This window comes from Chamaea fasciata, unplaced genomic scaffold (assembly GCF_029207755.1).
Source record: "Chamaea fasciata isolate MVZ Bird 193981 ecotype frontalis unplaced genomic scaffold, bChaFas1.0.hap1 SCAF_2, whole genome shotgun sequence".
In the NCBI taxonomy this organism is placed as follows: domain Eukaryota; kingdom Metazoa; phylum Chordata; class Aves; order Passeriformes; family Sylviidae; genus Chamaea; species Chamaea fasciata.
In genome coordinates, this window is record NW_027094087.1 from 105780321 (window position 1) to 105798508 (window position 18188).

The 18188-nt window shown below is 41.7% G+C and overlaps 1 protein-coding gene across 17 annotated transcripts in view; it reads right to left on the reverse strand.

Moving 5' to 3' along the window:
- Nucleotides 1-18188, reverse strand: part of DMD (dystrophin) — a 990047-nt gene that overhangs the window by 5060 nt on the left and 966799 nt on the right. For 12 of the 17 annotated variants that reach the window (XM_066176982.1, XM_066176984.1, XM_066176989.1 and 9 more), the window contains 3 exons: nt 16341-16584; nt 15869-15992; nt 11788-11880 (listed from right to left, as the gene is read on the reverse strand). In XM_066176982.1, the coding sequence (XP_066033079.1) occupies nt 11788-11880; nt 15869-15992; nt 16341-16584 (461 nt within the window). Of the gene's footprint in view, nt 1-3741; nt 3774-11787; nt 11881-15868; nt 15993-16340; nt 16585-18188 lie in introns of all 17 variants that reach the window. The other 5 variants (XM_066176986.1, XM_066176980.1, XM_066176993.1 and 2 more) reach the window with 1 other exon arrangement.

Sequence of the window (18188 nt, forward strand, 5' to 3'; positions counted from 1 at the left end):
ACATAGTTTATTTTAAAGTAAATGTATCCTCCCACATTTATTTTAGCTGTAAGGGATAATCTCTGTCACTGCCATCGTGCAGACTGAGATCAATCCAGCAACTTACACCATCACAAGTGAAAATCTGATGAAGCCATAGGAAATCAAGAACATTTGGGAGATGCTTGTGCAAACGGAAGCACTGAGCTGCTCTACTCAGTGAAACTGACTGAAACTCCATGACTTCATGGGAATATACCCCTCTGGTATAACCAGAGCAATGCTGTGACTGGGTAGACAGCTGTGAGAGGCTGCCTGTGGGCTCATGAGCTTGCATTTAGATTTGTTGTGATCTGTTGTTTCTAGAAAACTCTAGGGCTCTTCAGGATTTCAACACCACTCATTCCCAGGAAGACTGATCACCCTTCTGCAGGCTAAGAACAACCCAGACTGCTAAACTGCATCCTCAGAAATTAATACTATTTTGTTCTGTCAAAAAAGGGCTGGGTCTAGAAAGAATAACTTCAACCAAAAACACACAAAACCCCTTTCAGATGTGTGCCACAGTAGGTACAAACTGCTACACTGTCCAGGCAATTAGAAGTCCTTATGGATCCACGAATCCCTATGCACTTTTTAGTACCTAAAAGTTACAGAAATGTCCAATAGTACTTTTTTTTTTCCTTTCTCTGTTAATTGATACAATATTCCTGAAATAACCATGCTTCGAATCTGATCTCCCTTCTCAAAAGCTGCACAGATGTGTGCTGCAGTGATTAAGGAGCTATAGCTCCCTCTCCCCTGCAACATCCACACTCCATCTCCAGCACAGGTCTTAATTTCCTCTGCATAAAAACTGAACACTTCTCTGGAGCCATCTGAGGTTAGAGCTCAGGGCATGACCACAAAGCCCTGCTGACTGCAGTCTGTGCTGACAGCTGGACTGTAAATCCAGCAGCAGGGGGACCACGGGCTCTGGGACAGCCCTGGGATGGCAGGATGGGCCAGAGGAGCAGGTGGTGGCTGTGCTCCAGCCACACAGCTGGCAGACCCTCAGCTGGGTGTCACTGCACTGCCAGCAGGATTTTTGCCTCTTTTGGACATGGGAGTAACAGCCAGGTCAACTGAGACTGCAAAGAGCTGAGAACAAAAGACATGATGATTTCCTGGTGCTGTATGTGCAATGAGTGCACCCCCTTTTGTCGTGTCTGAACCTAAATTAGTGCTCAAGTTCACTGCTTCCATAGGGCTCTGCTGCTGCCACTGAATGCTGCTCAATTGCCCTCTCTAGTTCTGAAATGTAGGACACTGACATTTTTAATTAAGAAGCAAATGAGAGAAGTACTGTCCTAAAAGCACTTAGAAAAATAAAATTCAGAACTTTCCATTATTATTCATATGTCTAAAGTAATGCTATCAAAGAAGGCATTAATTCCATTCTTCATTTTTTTAACATTAAAGCTGAGAAAGTCTTATCCATGCTTGAGGCACTGAAAGGTTGAAAAACGCTGCTGTGTAAGAAAAAAACCTAGTAGACACTTTGAAATGCAGCAAAAAAGCTCAAAATGGACATGGACAGTATTAACTTCAACTTATAAAATCCACAGCTGCCATTTGCTTGGAAAGCAGAAGACACCTATTTCTGCAGACACTAACTACCTCACTTCTGGTCACACAGAGAGCAATGCGTTTCACATCTGCTGAATTTGCTTTAGAGACTCTAATGGAATCAAGGCCCATGGGTGTGGGCACAGTAACAGAATACCAATCTTATACTACAGCTTGTCAGAGAAATAAATGTGGAACATTCAGACTTGACAGAGTGGATGGAAAGTAAATTGAGAAATCCCAACACAATGCAGGGCCTTTTCTAGCAGAAGAGATTGCTAACTCTTTCCTGACAAAAGAAAAATCCTTCCTGTTGGTGACTTGGGTTTTGATACCCTTATTCATATTGGGTAATGCCACAAAATCCATGGGATTACACACAAAGACAATACCAAATGTGAGTAATGGACTCAAAACCTGGCCAGGTGGGTTTTAAACCACAGGATCTGCCTTTGTACATACAGACTCACACCTAAAGCAGAAGCTGTTCTTTACCTTAGCTCATATCCTTCATGACCAGGTGGACAACTGCATTTTATATTCAGCTCTCCAAGTTATCAAGGTCCCTCCTCTGGAACCACTAGAGAGCACAAACTCAGCCAGAGAGAAGAGAGTAGTTCACTGAAGTCAAATCTTTAGGGTTGAACTGCTGGAATCAGATCTGGTAGAATATGCCAATTTTAATTTTTTTCTTTAATTACTTGTATCGAGAATGTCCTCTGCAGAAGAATCTTTTTTTTTTAGTAATAGGCATAAATTTGAATGAGGATAGTGGAAATCAATGACCTGTTCTGCTAAATGGGAGAACAGTTCTCAGAGTATATGAGGCAAGAACAAACAGGGCTGAATGTGAAGTATTTTCTGTAAAATTTCTGGATTGGTACAGATTCTGCTGATGCCATCTCAAGCAGCCTTTTTTGATCCCTATGAGAGGGCCTGCCATTCAAGGACAGACTTTATCTGCACCAAAGATCTTGTACCTTGAAGTAGTTGAACCTGCCCCAGCACCTACAGCCAAAGCAGAGAACCTCTGTATTTCAAGGCACCACATCAGGACAAATCCTGGCTTTCCCAGGATACTCTGTCAGTGACTGGGGGCTCACTGCAGCTCTGCTCGGAATCCCAGCGCCCTGTGTTTCCATGAGCCCCTCCCTCTGGACCAGCAAACCAGTTTACCCTTCAATTTGCAAACCAGGTTACCCTTCAATTCCTGCCTCATCCATACCGAACGTCTTCTGTGCAGAAAAGGTCATTTCACAGCTACTGCAACTGCACTCAGGCAGCCTCTGAATATTTTATCTTTAATAATAATTTTCACTAGAAATTCATCTTTCAAATGCTGTATCTGGCTGGCGAGTGAAGAGCAGCTTCACAGAGGAAAAATCAAGGCTCTCTGGAAATGCTTTCAAAGGAGCTGTGACAACACAGAGCAAAACTCTTCCCTCCATTAATGAACAGTGACACACAAATTCCAAAACCTATTTTGCATCAAACCAACCATGACCGAGGTGCACAGTGAAAACCATGGCCCATTTGCGTTGCTGAACACAACACTGTGGAGCTGGTGAATGTTAGTAGCATTCTTCATTCTGCAGTTGTACATCAGGAAATTAAAACACCCTGAATCTCTTATACCTCTCAACTCTCATATTTCTAAAGAAATATTAAAAAACTATTTAATCACTGGAGATGATGGTTGGTATATATGGTATATACACTGGCACATATATGTAACTACAGCTGTGAGTTTGTAAGCAGAACAGCAAGAGACCCCAGTCTCCCTGCTGTGCTTACACACAAGAGCAACATAAGTCAATAACGGCAGCATATTTACTGACAACATTTATCATTCAGAGGCTTAATTTCAACGTAGTATTTTCTCCTCCCCACTCCTGATTTTCCACCTGTGGGAGTGTGTAAGAAAATGCAGATGCCTGAGCTCACATTGTCTCCACTGAAAGTTGAGAGGTACACCATGTTACAGCACATGTGGGGAATGCACTCAGCAAAACCAAACAAAACCCAAAGCAAAATAAAGCCACCCCCACCCTTCACCAAACCCAAGCAGCCCCGTGCTGTGTCACACACATGCTGGGCACAGAAAGCAAGCTGTGACAAACAGAAGCCATGGCAGTGAGCCTGTGTCTCACTAACCTCTCTCACTGGCTTTCCAGGGGCATTTCTTCCTTTAGGAACAGAGGGAAGAAGTGGAATAAATATCAGAAAGAAAGGAAAACAAAACCACACATGAATATATATTTTATACTGTTAAAGACACTTCAATTTCCATTTAGAAATTTAACATTAAAAAAATGCATTTCTGCTTAAACAAAGACCCAAAGTGCACTGAAATCCACTGATAACTCTGAGCTGATTTATTCAACAACCTTTCTGTAACTTGTGGCTTAGTTTAACCCCTCAAAAACAGTTGAGAAAACTACTAACAGCAACTTACACACCTGTCGTTGAGAATAAAGACTGCAGACAAGATCTAAGCTCACTTTCTGAGCATCCTAATTAGCAAATTTGAGTACATCTACCAATCAGTGTAAGTGGTAAAATTATTTTCTCCCAACATCAAATTAATTTACCCAGACACTTTACATTGTATTGTGGCCTACATACACTGAGTTATGCATTGATACACATGCCCGTGTGTACACACATATTTCACACCTACAGAAGTACACTGGAATACAACATGCTCACATTCAGGATAAATATATTGCAAAATACGTTTGCAACATGCTGACCTGCAAGCATGGTAAAACTCTGGGGGTGGAGGGAGAAACAGACAAAAAGAAAAGTTCAAGTGAGAAAGGGAAAAAAGAGAAAGCATCTCATAACGTTCAAGTACTGCCCAAATGGAGTCAGTAATGGGTTTAGTTGCAAAGATGCTCCTAACAGGCCTTCACAGAAGCTGAACTTTGATCATGCTGATTCTTCTCAAACACTTCTCATAGCCTACTCGGTTTTAGAAAAGGAAAGCCAGGTGTTAATCAACAGCAGAAACACAGTCTCTCTGTCTCCAGAAGCAGTGTCCAACTGTCACTGTCACACTATTGCAGCTCTGCTGTGGCCAGGCTTGCAGTCCTAGTGACAAAGTCACTGCAGCAGATGCTGCAGGATGATCTTTGCCCCAGAGCTGCTGTAAATGATGCAATTTGAAATGATGTGTGGGGCACTGGGGAGAGAGGCAGACACATGGGAGAACACACCAGTCAGCATAACAGTAACCTAATTGCTGTCGAGGTTTGCTCTACAACAGCCTGCAGGAGAAGGGAAGAGAGGCAATAAACAGCTTTTTGAGTATTTTACAAGTTGCAGAACAAGGGCCAACAGCAGAGCAAGGCTGAGCAGAGGCAGTACAGGAGAGGAAGAGAGGGCAGAGGAAGGAATGGCATCACTGACCAGCACAGGTCTGAGCCACAGCTCCCACAAACTCCAGGCAATGGAAAGGCCTGGGGCGGCTTCTGAAGGCCTGGACAGCAGAGGTTACCATTTACTGAACAGAGAAAGGTTTAGTCCCTTCCTGCCCCTTTCCCTCTCCCCAGCAGCACACTTCCTATTAAAAATGACAGCAATAGGTTCAATAACAACATGCTCTGCACATGGGTTTTTATTCTGCTCCTAAGTGGAATCTCAACTCCAGTGATGTCTGTACCACACGTGCTGGTGCAGCACAGAGGTACCAGGGCCTGATGGCCAGGAGAGGTGTCACTTCAGTTCTAAGGACTCCACCTCACAGGCCTGCCTAATCTTCTAGCTCTTACATGTGTGCCTATACAGTCTGAGACCTCCCCTGGCACCTTTATCTGGAGTCACAAATTCCCTAAAAAATGCTTTCCAAAAGGGGAGATGAAAATATCTCACCAATATCAATCTTGTAACAGAAAATCCTTGCAAAGGAAGATACAAAAGCTGTTGCATATTTTGGTCACTTCCTGAGGAAGAGCCTCAGGGTTTAGGTCAGCTTAAGGACCCCAGAAACTGCAGCTTGGTTTGAAAGAGTCCTGGGGCAGAAATGGGACCCAGCAGGAGATTAGCTGGGTTCACAGTTTAGCTTGGGTCAAGAAGAGAAAAGGAACTGCCTACAAGCAAAACACTGGAGGTCTTAAGAAACGCCTTCCTGTCTGCACAAACACCTACTACTGCCACTACACAGTGTTCAATTTAAATCTGCATGAGACAGACTGGATTCTGCTTGAAAATGAATGCATTTAAAGGTAACTGGGATAGCTCAGCACCACACAAAACAGCTGGTGAGGACAGTCTGTGGTGAGTAATCAGCCCTAGAATTTGTTAAATGCAGCAAAGATCCACGCTACTACAGCAACAGCTAATTTCTTCTGGAAGAAGATTAAAAAGGGTTTAATGGATTTTACGTTATTTTCTTCTTTGCATATGAATGAATTCCTGTTTCTAAGTTTTAAGGCAAGGAGTATGGTTTGGCATAAATTGCAGAGGAAGAAGATTGTCTATACTGCCGCAGTTCTGAAAATTTGTGTTCTGTAAGGCATCAAAATACTGATACACAATCTGTGGGTGCCTAATTATCTATTATTTCTGCTCAAATCAACACTTCCTGCCCTTACAAAATAGAAGAGTTTTCCTTTTTTTTTTTTTTTTTTGAAAGCTACAGGGCATTGCATCACAGCTAAAGGTACACAGCAAGTGACTACATCAAACCTGAAAGCAGGGGCACCACCAAAAACTTCATGCAGGAGTCTCTGCAGATCCAGGTCAAAACAGAGAGCACAAAGCAACCACTGCACTGCCCCTCTCACGGAGCTCAGGAAAAGGGACAGGCTGCACAAAAGGGACATCTGGGTCTGCAAAGAGCCTTTTTTCTCAAAACAACAGAAAAAAAACCCTGTTGAAGTTTTATTAAGTTCATTACCATATTCTCAGTTTACACCAGAACTGAGTATTACAAAACAGGGAAGACCTAGTCCACCCCACCACTGTCCCATCTGCAGAGAAGCTCAGCCAGATCAGTTCTCTTGTCCAAAAGGGGAGCAATAGGGGACCTCAGTCACCTGGGCTCACTGTGGTGAGATGCTGCACCACAGCAGAGAGAAGGTAACACAATCCAGGAGAGGCCAGGGTATCTCAAAGGGAAGAGTATTTCCAGAATATTCCACAGTACAGTAATTCCAGGGTACTCTTTCACTGACTCAGTAAAGTGTGAAAAGAAAAGTCTGCATCATGAGACATTTTGCTGTCAGAATAAGAGAAAGTGCATTATTTGCTGAAAGCTGCTAGTTCCACTTAGAGTCTCATTCATGACAGAGCCTGGCTGATGCACAAGTGAGAGGAGAAAATGTGACTGGTGTGTTTTAATGTGACTGAGATAAAAATAAAACTCCAAAAATAGGGTGCTATTCTTATTGCCATTCATTTATTGCTGTGGGGTCCTGTAATTTCACTGCACCACACCACAACTGTTAAACAATACCATGCAAAACTGTAAGGACCAGTCTCATCATGTCACAGCCTCTTAGCTCTTTCGAGCCATCATGGTCTCATTTCTAACCAGTTTTGGCTCCCACTTTTTCATTATCCCCCAGCAGGGGCCCAGCATTGCAAATCTGTGAAGCTGTCTCACCAGCTCCAGTTAGTTCAAGAACTTCTCCCCTAAGTACCTCTCTGAGCTTCATTCACAGAAAGCATTTGTCATGAAACCATAAGTGCAAAGCTCAGCCTGGTCCACCAGGAGAGCCACCTGAAGTGGTGCAACTCGTTCGTCCTCAGTGCTGCAGGAGAGACGAATTTGGCTTTGAAAATACTGGCCTGCCAATCTTACTTTCTAACTGTGAACCAATTCCCTAGAGATTTAGTAGTTTGGGCACAAATATGGCGTGAAAATGTTTTCCTCTGTGGCCCATTATTGAGCAGGGTCAAATAAACCACTGAGGTGGCATTTAATGGTAGATTTCCACTAAATGTCAGACCTCTGGCTTTGACATCTGTTTTGAGTTAGCACAGCAGCTGTTTGAAGCAGCTGCAGCAGTTGTGAATTTGCTGGGAGCAGCAAAGTAAAACAGGAGTGGATGGGAAACCTTTTAGATTAAAAGGAAAGAAAAATTCCTTAAGGAGAGCAATCATCAGGTATTCAGCAGAATTTCTCTCTCCAGAAATGAAACAGCTTTTGGCACCAACAGCCAGCTGTGCAAGGAGCAGGAAAGTCCTGTTCTCCTTAGGAAATGCCAAGAACTGCCAAAAGGTTAAACTGAAGAAACAAACAAATGAAAAACCCTGTAAAAGGTATAAGGTACGTAAGTTGTTGCATCTGAGGTCTGCTTGTACAGGTCTATGACGCAATCTGTTTTGCACTTGCTTCCCTAAAATACATTCAAAATGATGCTATGAAGTCTTGGTGCCCTTTTAAAAACAACTTTGTGCAGCAAAAGCTTGAAAAATATAATCTTAAGGAATCTATCTCCATGTGAGTGACAATTACTACTGCTTTTTATTGTTTTGTTTCAGGACTCCAAAATAAGAGCCACTACTCGCTTTGGTAAACTATTTCCCAATCTGAGCAAGTCTTACTCTTCAAGTGCTTTTGACAATATTTAGGCTAAATATGTCTGTGATGCTCAGCTACACATCTGTGCACCAAAGCACAGAAATTCAGTCCTCTCTCTTCACTGCTTGTTCAGCTCTGCACTTCTCTCACAACCAACGCCTTCAAAATCCAGTTTGCTTTTGCCATATTGCTCCGAACTCCTCCAAGCTGTTGCTATTCTAATGGCAATAGGACACCCAGAACTATGCCTGATTCAAAAGGCCTGCCACTGCCTATGCTGTGACATGCTGATATTTAGCTTGGAAATTTACATGCTTATTTTTACAGGCCACAAAGAACGCATTATTTCATAAAATCATTAAGGCTGGAAAGGACTTTTAAGACCATTGAGTCGCCCTGTTAACCCAGCACTGCCGAGCCCCCCACCAAACCAAGTCCCCAGGTACTACATCTACATGTCTTTTAAATACATCTGTGTATTCACACAGTTGTTAATTCAACACTTCCCTGGGCAGCCTGTTCCAATGCTTGACAACCCTTTTCCTGAAGAAATTTTTTCTAATATCCAATTTAAACCTCTCCTGGCACAACTTAAGGCCATTTCACCTTGTTCTACCGCTTGACACTTGGGAGAACAGACCAATCTTCACCTTGCTTCAACCTCCTTTCAGGTACTTGTCGAGTGATAAGGTCTCCCCTGAGCCTCCTTTTCTCCAGGATAAACAACCCCAGCTCCCTCAGCTCCTGTATCACAACCTGTTTCTGAATGGCAAACTGGGACGACTGCAATTCTGGTATCTGACAGTTTTTTACTTCTACTTAATAAGAATCAGTGTTACAAAAATTATTGTTTATAGATTATGTGCTATTGCTTGTTGGGGCTTATTCTTCTGTTTCCTGAACACCTACTTGAAGTCACCTACCTGTAACCTGGGATTCAATCCAACTTGTACTGGAAAAAAACAAAATTTCATTTGCACCATGCCTGAGTCCTTAACATTATGCATTCTTCTCAGGCTGCTCTGCCAAACTCCTTTCACTCTTCTGCAACTGCACTTTGATCTTCTGTTAAAAATTAGAAACCTGAGATACAGATTACACCTCTCAACAGCAAAAAGGTTCCTGATTCAGTAGTTTGTGGAGACCAATCAACTCTGCTTCCTTTTCTTCTTCCTGCAGTCTTGAAAATTTGACATCAGAAATGCCTGATGCCTGTGGAATCTGACCACAGCATCTTTCACATCACAGTGAAAGTCTACATGAGGCTGCAGCACGCCAGATGTTGGATGGAAACTTTTTGTATGCAGGTATCAGTTGAATATAACTGAATTATTAAATTGAGAGTAGAAGAAAACTTCAGTAACACAAGTTTACATGAGCTCTCAGCAGCCTTCTATCAACCAATAAACGGAAATCCATCTGCACTAGCTGTAGGACAGATTATTTCTTACAGAGAGCCTGACCACTCCTATACCTCAGCCAAAAGGAATTACACTAACCTGGCTTTCATGGAAACACATCAAAAGATATATGCAGAACAGAGAAACATAATTGAGGTCCTAATCTCTTTGGCCAAAACCTGGTACAATTCCCAAAAAACTAAACAAGTTTCTCTCCCAGCTGAACTAATCTTCTTGTGTAGCCCAAGACAGGGGAAGAGGCAGTTTCTGGCTCAGCCTGGCAGTGCCTTTGCCAAGACCTAAAAGCAAAGTCCCATGGAAAGCTTGGCTCTTCTGGGCTGTGCCTGCCCCGGAGCTCCATCAGGAGCTCTTCCTGTGCCTTGGCTGAGGGGGACTCACAGCCCTCCATCCAGCCAGAGAGGATTTTTGTTCTCTATGGCTGCCAGTCAGACAGGGAACTACATAAGCTGCAATACCTTTTGTGGATGCTTGTGCTCATCTACTATGTTTTCAACACAGACACTGAATAAAGAGACAAAATAAGGGAATACATTCCTTCTCTCTAGCTAAATGATCACATTTTACATCATGAGAATCTGAAGCTTAATTTACAAAATTAAAATACTATCTGATCTTATCCATTTCACTTCTTTTTCCTACTAAATTTTATGTTCTCTCAGTTTGTTTCATGAAGCTTTGTGTTTTTCACTAATAAGATAAAAAAAAAAAATTCTATCCTCAGTGAGCAGAAGGTGACGTCTAACAGACTGACCTCTACCTATTTATTCTACACAGGAAATGAACCACTCTATTTCAAATATCTAATTAAATTTTGTTTCATAAATTGCTCCAATTTCACGGAAAACTAAGCTTGTTTTTAAAAAGAAACACTGCCAGTGTCATCACCTATGAATACAAATTAGATATCACATTTGCCGATTATTTTTACACATGGGATACCTACACCTGGACAGATGTGACCATGCAAGATCTCCATACAACATATTTACACTAATGATGGTCACTAATAAGAAAACACTGTCTGTTGTAACCTTGTGTACAGAGCAACTTCAAAAAAAGTCCATTTTAATCTACATAGCCTTATTAGAAAGGCTTTTCATTTGTTGTCTCTCATAGTAATTAAAACCAAGGGCTGGACCTATGACTTTTTTACATAATGTTGAGGTGGAGCTAAATGCAGTTGACAATTTATTGTATTAGACTTTATTCAATGACATCTTTCTAAATTATTCCATCTTTTGATCTATAGCATGAGATCTTCTACAGTTTATATTGACTTTTATCCCACTGCTCACAGATGGTTTCTGGTGAAAGCTGAACTTGCTGTGAAAGCAAAGGATGGAGAAAACCTGACTCCACAAAAAGTTCAGCACAATGGTTAGAGCATTTATCTCCTAAAGAAGAACCCCTGGGTGATGTGTGAAACTTGTGCAAGGGTCCTGCAGGAAGTCTATGCTCCCTGAAATCCACTTATCAGGTTGGCAATACCAGGGCTTTCTCCTGCCAAGAGGTTCATGGCTGAACCTCTTTTCACAGCAACAGCCAATATCCCCAACTTCCCACCTCCTGTTAGGAATCTCAGCTATTTTTATTGGCAGCAGAGTATTTTCTTCTGGGCTCAGAAAAGAACTTAAATGAAAAAAAGGTTGGACAAATAAATCCTGGTAATCCAAATGCCCATTTTTAGCAAACAGGAATGAGAGAAATGGAAACAATGAAAGAAAGGCTGTGGCTGTATGAACAAGTGCAGCCTATGCTGCACAAACAAGCACCCCACTCGTTTTTTCTCCATGCCTCTGAACCTGAGGGCTACATGGTTGAGAACTCTGACTTAGAACTCTAATAGTATTTCCAACCACAGCCTTGGAGAAGGATAAAGACAGAAGGAAAATGTGCTAAGACATGTATTAAAAAATATATCATCAAGGGATCAACCAAAAAGAAGGAAAGCTGTGAAAAAAGGAACATGGCAAAAGGGAAGCAACGAAAATGCTTGGGGAAGAAAGAGTCCCACAAAGACATTGTTTCAACCACATATTTAGCAAGGGCTACCTGTGGAGTTACCTTAAGGTAAGAAGGAACAGGCTGCTCCTCCACTCTAAACAAGACAGGTTTCTCTACAGCTATTGTTAAAAAGAAAACAAAGAGCAGCAAATGCCTGATGCCAAAACACAATCCCCTGAAAACATGAAGGAACAGAAAACACTTTTATCTTCTTCCCTCTCATCTGCCACAGGCAGCAGCGCTCACCTCTGGAGCTGGGGAAGGAGTTGTTGAGCTGCTCCATCACTTCCTCCAAACCTGTGCTTGTGTCCTGGGGAGGGCTGAGCAGCTCATCCTCACCTGCAAAGCAAACCCACACCATGGCATGAGAGCCTGTGCTAACAGCTTGTATTGCCCCACTGCATCCTCCTCAAAGTTAAGGCTGTTCGCTCAGACACGTTTTCTGCTTAGTGTACAATAAAAATTTCAAAGGTGAATTTTGTTGACTGTTACTGTTCCTTTTCTTTATAAGGATCTAAGGGAAATTAAATGAGGAACTGGAGACTATTAACACTATTTTAATTCGTAGAAAGGGATTTGAGAAATAATTGACTCTGGTAAAAGAAGTAGGGTAAAATGTCTGCTAGGAACATCTAGTTCCATAAATGACACTCGTCATTTCAGCTTCTCTTGTTCTATTAATGGAAAAAGAAATTGCTGTTGTGAGTGCTGCTGTTGAGCAGCTTTCTAATAGTGCTGGGTTCATGTTGGCGCTGCTTTGCCTAGCTGTGCAAATCAGTAGAAACCCAGATTCTCATCTGCATCAGTATTAATATTTCTGACAGTTTAATTGCATCAGATTGGCGCTCCAAGAACACTCAATTGTACTGTAAAAGGGTTTAGCAGCAGTTTAATAAAGCAAAATACATTTCTCCCACTGAATAATTTCTATAACCTGATTATAGGGCAGCAGCTTAATGGGAAATTCAATACATTTTATTTTTACTGGATTTTTTTTTTCTCATGGTTTCATATAACTAAAATGCATATGCTGTTTCTAATGCAGATCCTAGCATCCAATATAAATAAAGCATCTTGAAAAAAAATACACCTAAAGGATATACTTTGAGTGAGATTCTCCTTTTATACTAGATATCTTTTATCTCTATTAAAACAGAACAGCAATTTTGCCTGCTGCAATAACTGAGTTACATACTTCTTTAGAAAATGACTTAATGACCCTTTATTCTAACGTGTCTTGCCCTATTTGAGTAGGAAACTGTCTGATTTTCTGTTAACGTTTACATTCTTTAAACATTGAGGTGCTCCATGCTAGTGAAAAACCTAGAAAAAGGGATATGAAAGGAGCATTTCAGGGCTGCCTATATTTACGCCAGGAGTTTAACAAGAGTTATTTCTGACCAAGAGTGATTTCTCCCACTCCAGCACACAAAGTGGGATAGCGTGTCTGCAAGAAGCACTTAATTCATATAAATAATGGTCTTTGTATCAGCTTCTTTTATTCCATTAATGGTCTAAAACTAGTTGCTGAGGCTGCTTGCAGTTTGTTCAGCTTTCGGGTGGTGCAGGGTTCACACAAATCAACTCACACCATGAGTAACTTTTGCATCAGGCATTGCACTGACAGAGGTGTCCTAGCAAAAGGAACGTCCTTGCAGTCTTTGCTGAGCGTCAAGGTGAAAACTTGGAAACTGAGGTCCCACTGCTACTACCCAGGATGAGGATTTTATCAGCCTGAAGAAAGCCTCCTGGCCCAAAAGATCACAATAAAAGGGCAGTGGTTCTGCTGTCCTGGTGCAGAACTGAAGACAGGTATCAATTTCCAAATGTCCTCATAAGTGCTGATGCAAGCTGAACTGCTGACCCTCAAAAACATTGTATTTTTTATTTAAGATGTGTTATTTTAATTTTTTTCCTCATCTGGATGATTTTTTTCTGAGTATTTTCTTGTAAAGGACAAAATAAGACATCAGCCAAGCAACTTGACAGAAGTAAAGATACCTTCAGAGCTCAGTCTCCTCTCTTTAAACCTTTTGTAGAAACACAAATGGGGAAGGCTCCTTTGGGTAGAGAGCTAAGTGAGCCTCATTTATTCTGGTGGTATCTGAACAAATTAAAGTTCAGAACAGCCTCTTGCCTCATACACTTCAGAGAACCTCCTCTGCTGCTACCCTGCTGGGGGAGAAAGGCCAAGGATAAGGACTTTCCCACTGGGACTCCATGAGGAGAAAGGCAGAACCTTTCTACTTGCCCAGGTGTACTTCAAGTTAACAAGGAATAAATTCTATTTGTAAAGGAGGGCTTGAGTGGGTCACTGCTTTGACCAAAACACTGCTGGTGGAACACCTTTCACAGCAATCTCTCCTTGGGAACGCAGAAGGACATAAATGCAGTGGGTTTTCAAGTGAAAAAAAAAACAAACCAAGGTCTAATTTTAAAGAGAAAAACATATATAAAAGCTACCACTACCTTGCCTCATTGCCTGAGACACCTAGAGAGCCTCAGTATTTTCTCAAAAATTATGGCTCCCTCATTCCTGGGCACATTGTTACTGCACGGGAGCATTATTTACACCACCACTCTGGTATCCTTCACAATTCAAGAGTATTTTAAGCTGCGCTTCAGAAAACTCTGAGCCTTGCAAGCAAAGCTTTCTGGTTTGAAAGGACACTTGACAAACTGAATTAGTTGTGGTTTGTTAGCCTGGTTAGTAATTCTTTTTATAAGCTCCACTCCCTGCTGCCAACACTGTGGCTCTGCTGAGGCTCAGGATGATCCTACTGATAACATCTCACTGTCCTCCCACATATTGGCTCCATTGAACCAATCAAATAAAATCAAGTTATGTCTAAATATTTGCTGTAAGAAGTTTTAGCAGCTGATATGACTCTATGGTGTTAATCAATTAATTCCAGTCTCATGAGGTAAATGGGAATACTTGTATACTGAGTCAAATGAAAAGAAGTGTATTTTTGTATTTTGTCCCAGTAAAGGATGAAATATAAAACTACAAGACTTTTAATAAGATGTCTGGGAAACACGGTCTTCCTATCTTTCCTTTTAATTGCATTTTAATTCATGTATTTTATGTGATGAAATTCATGAAATTTCTCCAAAATGCTGATGCAAATTACACCACTACTAACACATTATATCTACTCTGTGTATGGCATACATAACAAAATATTTCCCCACTGGTAACATGATCAATGAAAGGTCCATTTTTACTTTTTCCATAAATTCCTGTTACCTGTGAGGGTACTCTCACCCCCAGGATTTCAACTTCAGCATTCCTAAAGGTACTAGGTATTTCACATTTTTATTGCAGATCGTACAGAAACCATCTTGTTTGATACTGTCATAGGCTGAAATTATTGCTCACACTTGCAATGGAAGAAAAAGCCCCCCCAAAAAGCGGCATTTCTCACCACAGCAGCAATTTAGACACAGCAGAATGTGTTCTCCCATTAGATTTCTCACTGCCATTGACACTTTCACTAATAGCAGTGAAAAGCTCTCACTTAAGCCTCTCATTAATATACATAAAATAAATTTCTCTGTATGAAGCTGAGTATTATCATCAGATTTGAAACATCATCTTGTTGAAGTAATGTAAGTGCATTTGCTTAAAGATGCTGAAAAGATTGATTGCTTTTTTACTAGCAGAAAATTCTTGCCACTCGGTAACAAATACTAATTATGTAACAGACAGGAAATTAGGAAAGTGCCACATGGCAGTTACTAGAAGCACCAAAATAATAATTCCAAACTCCAGCAACAGAATATTATTATTTAACCTTACTCCACAACTCTTATGATCATTATCATATCTGATGTGATGCTTAGAAAAGCCACTAGATGAGCACTGCCTGTGAGTGACAGCTCCATCCTAGTGATTGAGCCACAACATATTAAAAATAAGATCACATCATTTAAGATGGGGATGACTAATCATACATTTAGTCTCTTAGCCATAATTAATATTATGTACATTTAAATCAGTCATGTCATGCTTAATAACTGAAAGTCTGTTTGAATAGAATAGTTAGCTTTTCAGCAACCTTTGTTTTCAGAAGTCAAGCTCTGGCTGAGCTTTGTGTTTAGTATCAAAATATCCAAGCTACTGGGTGCATCATGATCAAAAGCAAAGTCTGAATCATGATGAAGATGAAAAGTGTAAAGAGCCAGATGACATTGAAGATCAATGCAAATGTCAACTTCATTTCATTTGAACTAAATGGAAAAGGGTTTTCTGTCTTTAAGGACTTTTTTCCTGGAAAATGGGACATAATTATTTTTTGTGACAACTTGAGCTTGGTTATCTTACCCATGGTTTCTGAAGTCTGGCTGCCAACTACACGAAGAAGCATTGGCTGACTGCTGCCTGACCTCTGCAAAGAGGTAGAAGGAGATGACAGTGCTGTACCGTTCACCTTGGCATCCGCCTGTGGCTGAAATTGAAGAAAAAAGTGACATTGCTGTTAACAGCTCACTGCTTTATATCTCTGTAGTTTTTATTTATTCCACGAATATACACAATTTTCAGTCTGTTTTTAAGTAAAATCATCCATACAACCAGTGCATCTTAATTCTGAATAAAACAAGGAAGAAGGCTGAATAAGCACACTGAAACCTGATTCCCACATTCTCACTTGCAGCCTGTAAAACAATTTTGTACTTTTCTCTGACTCGCCTCTACAGATTATGATTTCTTGGTATGTTCTTGTTATTGATAACGCTTCACACCCTGTTTGGAAAATTACTCTTCAGAGACCAAGAAGAAATGCCTGAGGACTCACCTGCTCCAGCAGCTGCCTCAGCCTGTGCAGCTGCGATTCCAGCTGTTTGTTGTGATCCTCCAGGATCTGCATCCTGGCTTCCAGGCGGCCCTTGTGCTGGCGGAGCAGCTTGGCCTCTGCAATGAGCTCGGCGTCGCGGGGGCTCTGCGGGGACACTGGCATCATCTCCGGCGGGGACGGCAGTGGGGACAGGCCCTTGTGCTCGTGCTGCTGCTTCAGGCGGTCGTACTCGGCCTGCAGGTTCCTGGAGGCAAGTGACAAGGGGGCAAAAGATTTATGACCCCTGCACGGGGCAGTGACCAGACACCTCCTGTGGTGTGATGTGTCTCACTTTTCAGGACTCACCTGCACCAGCTGCCCTTCCCTCTCCTGAATGCACACACCTGTGGGCTCACTCCCTGCAGACCTGTACCATGTGGTATCAGGTGGATCTGTGATGCAAGTTGCCTAAAGGTTCTTGGCATCGCCAGAACTCACAGCTGATTCCCTCCCAGGGCACCTCGTGCAGGAGGCTCCAGACACCCTCCCAAAGCCAGGAATGGACTGTCCTGGGGTCAGGCGTCCCTCAGCTTCCTGCCCTTTATCCTCCCCAGCAGAAGTGGGACTGCCAGTTCCCTTCCACACATGGCTACATCTGAGGAGCCATTAGTGCTAAAGGAGGACTCAGAGTTACCACAGCACCTCACAAACACTAAACCAAAGCAGGTACCACCTGGCTGGTCGATCTGTTTTACAGATGAGAAACCTTAGAGAGGCAGCCACACAAAAAGTCAGAGCAAAACACAGAACTTGGCTGTCAGTCAGGTCATACCACTCTCCTCTCTTCGGATCTGCAAATGCATTTCCAGCCTAGGGCTAAAATTATCAACTGAAGACGAGAATTAGTGACCCAGTCTGTTAGACTGAACTGTACTGACTTTTGGGGCTATAATTTCCATCGTCTTTGTCCTGCCTGGAGTGCTAAGAGTGCTACTGTCTACTCTAACTTTATGGCACTTCTAAGCTTGCTCTTTTATTCCATAAAACTCCAATTTTACTTTATTAAAACATTCCATAGATTAATATGATCTGTAGTGCTCCACATGAAAAAAAAAAAAAAAAAAAAAAACCACCAAGCAGGGAAAGCACAGAAGGTAAGAAACTGAAACCTTGTTAAAGGTAACAGTCCAAAACTGCAAAAATAGTAACTTGTAGCAGATACTTCATAGGCAAGGGAGGCCTAACAAACTGCACTGGGATTTTGTTGCTATGATGTTCTTTTACAGCTTCCCAGAGGGGAAAAAAAAGGCTTGACACTCTGGTAACTGCTTACTCATCACAAGCACTGACCCAGATTTTACTTTTTCCAACTTGCTCTTATTTGAGGTTGTGAGAACAGACACCTTTTGCCAGTTCTGCCTGCAAACCACAACACACTCTGACAGTTTGGTCTGGAAGCTTAACAGCACCTCAGAAACACCGCAAAAAACCCACTTCTAAAAGAACATTATTGTGACCATTACGAGAACTAAAGAAGGACGGATCATTTCACACGGCTGAGAAAGCAATGCCAAGGACAAAGACAAGCCACTGACTGTTCTTCCAAGGTCCCTGTGCTCCTCAGCAGCTGCATGATGGACATGTCCTAACCTGGGGCTGTGGCATCCCCAACCACACAATCCCTAAGGGATGTCTGACCTACACGATCCCTCCTCTGCAGAAATTTAAAATTATTGAAAAAAATAAGGGCTAATAATTTTTAACTTCAGGCTGTTTCAGAATTCAAGATTTCTTCCCTTAAAACCCACACAAAGAGGAACAACAATAGAGAGGTTGTTTTTTTTTTTTCCAATGAAGTTTTTTTGTTTT